This window comes from Morone saxatilis, unplaced genomic scaffold, assembly GCF_004916995.1.
Source record: "Morone saxatilis isolate NCDOM2014 unplaced genomic scaffold, NCSU_SB_2.0 Contig20, whole genome shotgun sequence".
Classification (NCBI taxonomy): domain Eukaryota; kingdom Metazoa; phylum Chordata; class Actinopteri; family Moronidae; genus Morone; species Morone saxatilis.
Window position 1 is genome coordinate 25,481,705 of NW_023339763.1, and position 5,180 is coordinate 25,486,884.

Consider the following 5,180-nt stretch of genomic DNA (forward strand, 5'->3'; position numbering starts at 1 on the left):
GCAAAGGGTCCAGAAACGTCCTCACCTGTGGCCTCAGCTGGGCTAAGACCAGTCTCTCCAGGACCTTCATCACATGCGATTAATCAATCAATTAATCACTTTTCATGGAAATACAAAGGACCATCTCTTTGGAACAATGTGCTTCCATCACTATGATAATAACAATATCTACATTATCTTTATCCAGAAAACATCTCAAAAGGTCTCTAATTAGCAAAGATTTAAAAAACAAATGTACATTTCTCTCTTCTGCTGCTTGGAACTTTGATGTATCATTACGTAGAAGCAAGTACACCATTGTCTGAATGTGTTCAACCAACTCAATTATCTGTATTTGTAGCCGTACTCGGTTTGGGCTGGGCTTGAACTGGAAGTGTGGGGCTAACTAAAGTTGTTGATTTAATCCTGAAACTGATCTGAATTGATCTGAAGTTGCTGTATTTTTTAGATAACTATTCGAGATACTGATGAGAAATGCTCTGTTCCAAGGCTGGATTTTTAGTTATTGGTGTGCTGTATAAATATTACTGGGATTTAAACAAGGAACAGAAATCACAAGTTCCCATTTCACTTCAGCTCTGTATTTTATTATATTGTAGTAGGAAGACTAAAGCATCATGCCGCTGAGTGGTGTGCATCAAAACTGCCAGCTCTGTTATTAACAAAATAAAAGACATTACCTGGTGAGCCCTAGCTCTGGAGATTCAGGTGAGTTTAAATATGGTATCCACATCATATTTTAGCTAGTGTCTAATTGTTGACATATTATTTCTTATTATTATTATTATTATATAGTACAATAATGTTTAGTATAACAAAAAGGAAACCGTTGGCCTTCACAGTTTGCATCCCGCTACATGGGACAACACTGCCACCTGCTGTTGTTACTGTGTACCAGCATTGGGTAGTAACAGCAAGCCTCCAGGAGACCCAATGCATTCTGTTTTCACTGTCTAAATAATTCCTGCTTTTTCACTTTCATGTTCCTTCCATTAGCTTCAAGCTCCTAGTAATGAAACCCCTCACTTCCTGTGGACATTTCACATTTAAAGCCTCCCAGCTGCTCTATGGCAATAATCCTCACATTCTCTAATTTACACTAATTTGAAACTTCTGTGCAGGAAGTATTGAAGCTTAACAAAAGAACAGTCTCAAAAGAACTCATTATGTGCTGGCTGCTATTATTATTATTATTATTATTATTATTATTATTATTATTATTATGCTTTCACTGGTTGGATATGATACATTAATGATCACATGACACACACTGATACAGCAGAGCAACAGTGTGTTTAATGCTGCATCCACATGGGTTCAGACAGATAAACAATTCCGGCACAAGAAAAACAAATAAACATTCCGACAGAATGGCAGGAGAGCAAAACAAAACATGCATGATGATAGGGTGATATTACATTGTTTACAAATAAATAAAATATTTCTGTATATCTTGTTGTTTTGTTATTGTTTTATTATTTATTTGCTGTCGCTGTTTTCTCTGTGTGAGGGAGAAATGTAACATCTGGTTGCTAATATTCTCTAATGTCATCCTCCTGTTCTCATCCACTAAAATCAGATATGCTTTGCTGTCTGCCTGAATCCATGTGAATGTAGCATAACAGTGAATTTTAAATTATTTTTTTTCAGTCAAAATTAAATTTGATAACATTGGTTCAGTCCCACACTAACTGTGAATCATATCACATTATCTGTCAAGATAATTGCAATATAATGTTTTTACCATATCAGTGGAGGGTACTGTTAGCTGCCATAGTCTGGTGTCACTCTGATTGTTGTTGTTGATTCTTTGTGCTGTTGCTGAACATAGTAAATGTTTTCTTTCAGGTGCCTCCTGCTATAGCAGCTGGTAGCCAACAGCAGCCACTGAGTGAGTGTGTTACCTCCAGGTCTTCTACTTTGCTCTGAACCCTCCAGAGGTGGCAGTGCTGGTCTGTGGGCCGGACTGGGTCGGTCCACCACGTTAGCCCACACTGAAATATTACAATAACTATCATTGGATTGGATGATATGGATGATATACAGCTGTTCATGTTCCCTCAGAATCAATGTGATAACTGTGGTGATCCTCTGACTTTTCATCCGGTATCAGGTCCAAATCTATAATCTGTTTAAAACCTGTTACGCTGACAGACATTTCTATAAGGCTCTAATTAGCAAATGTTAGCATGCTAGCATGCTAAGCTAAAATGGCAACCATAACATTATGGCATTATAACATTATTATTATTATATATGTTTTTAGTCATTTACAATCATCTTGATGTGTGTGTTTAGTGTCTTGTTGGCAGCTAGTGCTCTGTGTGCAGGGCTCATTCTTTTCACTTTGTATTATATCAATCCTGATCCACAGTATTTCACAGTTTAGGTTCATAATAATCTCCTGGAAAGAATGTTATTTGGTAGTAATTAAAGGGAAAAATAGATGAATATAGTGAAAACTTCCATTTAGCCCAAAAAAATGCAAACAAAAATACACATAGTCCTCACCACACATATTATATAATTGTGGACAGACATTGGTGTAAGTTTTCAAGCTGTAGTTTTTCCAGGCTCAGAGGTATCTGTCTTTGTGGACTATTACAGGGTTCCCATGCCTCCTGGAAAATCTGGAAAACCTGGAAACTTAGAGATTAGTTTTCCAGTCATGGGAAACACATGGGAAATCGATTAAAAGGACCAAATATGTCAATAATATACCATTGTGCTGTCCTGTACTGTCAAGTAAAAATTGTCATTCCTCGAACTTAAAAGGTTGTGGGAAATTATTTTTTAAATTGAGTGGGAACCCTGTTTTAGAGAATATCAGTCAGATTTCTCAAAACCTGGACAAATCCAAAACTACATAAATGGATCAATAGCATTAGAAGCAAAAGAGGAAAATCTGTTCTTTTGTAATTTAGGTGAACTGACTCTTTAGGGAAAATTGAAAATATTTTTTCCGCTTTAGGATCAGCTGGAATGTACATATTGGTCCATCAGGTGACTGAGTGACACCTCCTTGTGTGCATCCACAGGCTGTGAGTGTGATAACGTGGAGCTAAGTGAGGCGATGTTTGAGGCGGTTCCTCTCAGCGTACGCTCCAACATTAAGCTGGCTGACCTCAATGTGTTCTACCAGCAGCTGCAGCAGCACCTCAGCAAGGACAACAGGTTAGAGAAGAGCTGCAATGAGCAACAACACCACAATCATTTCTGTCTCACAGTGAATATTTCGGCCTTATGTATGAATCGTTCGTATGCGCAGATCTGATCGTAAATTGTGGGTGAGAACAATTCAAGAACTTTTGTGGCATTCAGTATTTTGTTTACTGGCCACTTGTTCTTGGGCAAGATCAAAGTTTAAGAGTGCGTAGACCACACAAAGCCACTTTGAAGCCCACTTGCCTTTTGTTTATATTAATGATGATGAAAAAGTAATTTACTTTATGAAAACAAAAAATAAAAACTTTACAATTATTGATTTTAAATGTTTAATAATGTAAACTATTATACTTTTTTCTTTGTTTTTGGAGGGAAGTTTGCACATTGTCCCTTTAACAGGGGAACTAACTTGGAAAAGCTTATGTTAACTAGTTTTAGAAACCAGTTGGTATACTGAACATGTCTTAAGTTTTGTGTAGATGAACATTTAAATCTGTTGACAGGACTGATGTTTTAGAACAACAGATTTGTTTAGTACAAAGTCTCTCTCATTACTATCAACATGAAATGGGACACTGCTGCATCGGTCGATTTTACAGTTGAAATGATCAGTCACTGTTTCCTCTTGCCCTCTGCAGCAGCTTCCTTAGTGTGCAGAAGATGAAGCAGTTGAAGATGAAGGTGAGTGACGCCAAGCTGAAGGTCCTGCAGCACCTCTCTTTAGTGGCACTGGACAGGAAGGGCCACGTTCGACTCGTGATGTGAGGTGAATGAACCCGGAGACTGTCGACAGTGTGTGCTGGGTTTGGCTGATCCTCCACACGACCCAGAGTACGGAGGGTGAATTAGCTGAAGGATCACACTGCAGAGGCTCTAGGAGGGCACAGCCAGACACACGCACGCCACCAGATGTTTGTGGACATCAGTCACATTTCAGTCAGTTCAGATGCTGTTACAGTTTCCATCCACAAATTGGAACGCTATTTTTCCTCCTCTTCCAGGTCACAGTTGTCTATTTGAACTTTTCTGTCTGTCACCTGCCTGTCCTTCACTGCCATCCCAACATGCTCCCTCATTCATTTCCCTCTGCTTCATTAACCCTGAGCCATTATTAAAGCTGCAGTGGGTAACTTTTCTAAAATAATTATTTGTCAGTGTTGTCACAGGGTCCTGCAGATTACCCATACATCACTGCAGAAAGGGGAGAGGTCAACAAAGAGATTTTCATAGGATAAATTGAGAAAGTGGAGCCGCACTGTGTGTATTTTATCGCTGTACACTTGACTGATCTCAGCAGAACTACAGCAACACTGACAGTGGGTCTGGACTGGTCCCACATTGACACATATATATGCCATAATAGGAACAGCTGATATGAGAGTGGTCGCTCTCACATGTGAGCCTCCCATATCCAAGTCCTATTCTCTGTCATCTGCTCATTTCTAATGTAAATACTGTAATAATGTAATACTTTAGATGGAAAAAAGTGTGTTGTTCATTCCTGACATGGTCTAGGTAAAATGCCCTTTGTTTGCCCTCAGTGTTTGTATGCAGGGCTGGGTATGAACCTCAGTACTTTGTTGGTAATGACGAAAATGTATTCTTAGATATAAGTATGGAAAACTGTAAAAGACTGAAAGGTCCATCAAAGGTCTGCTCAGACTCATCATCCTATGTCCTTCTTCTTTGATCCAATATTTGGAGAAAATAAAATCTAATTTAAAGTTTTATCAAGTGGTGTCCTCTTTGGTCCTACAGGTGACTTTTATTTAGAAAGTGTAGAACTGAGTCACATCATTTCAGTTGTAATGAATGCCTGGACCCGCCCCTTTTTGTTCCACTGCTCCACAATCCAGTGAGAATGTGCTTTACACCCCTCCATTCAAAGCTTGGCATTGGACTTGATGATGTAAGGCTTGCATGCAGCTGCTCAGCCATAGAAATCCATTCCATGAAGCTCCCGCTGAACAGTTTTTGTTTTCACATTTCACACTTCAGCTATGGAATCAGCAGAG

The 5,180-nt window shown here is 38.9% G+C and overlaps 1 protein-coding gene across 1 annotated transcript in view; it reads left to right on the forward strand.

Annotated features, from left to right (window-relative positions):
• ska2 (spindle and kinetochore associated complex subunit 2) overlaps positions 1–4,895 on the forward strand; it is a gene marked incomplete in the record, with an annotated part of 9,952 nt that extends 5,057 nt beyond the window's left edge. Inside the window, 3 exon segments of the mRNA XM_035666172.1 lie at positions 1,849–1,891; positions 3,039–3,174; positions 3,804–4,895. Coding sequence (XP_035522065.1) covers positions 1,849–1,891; positions 3,039–3,174; positions 3,804–3,930 — 306 coding nt within the window.
• Positions 4,896–5,180: the final 285 nt, after the last annotated feature.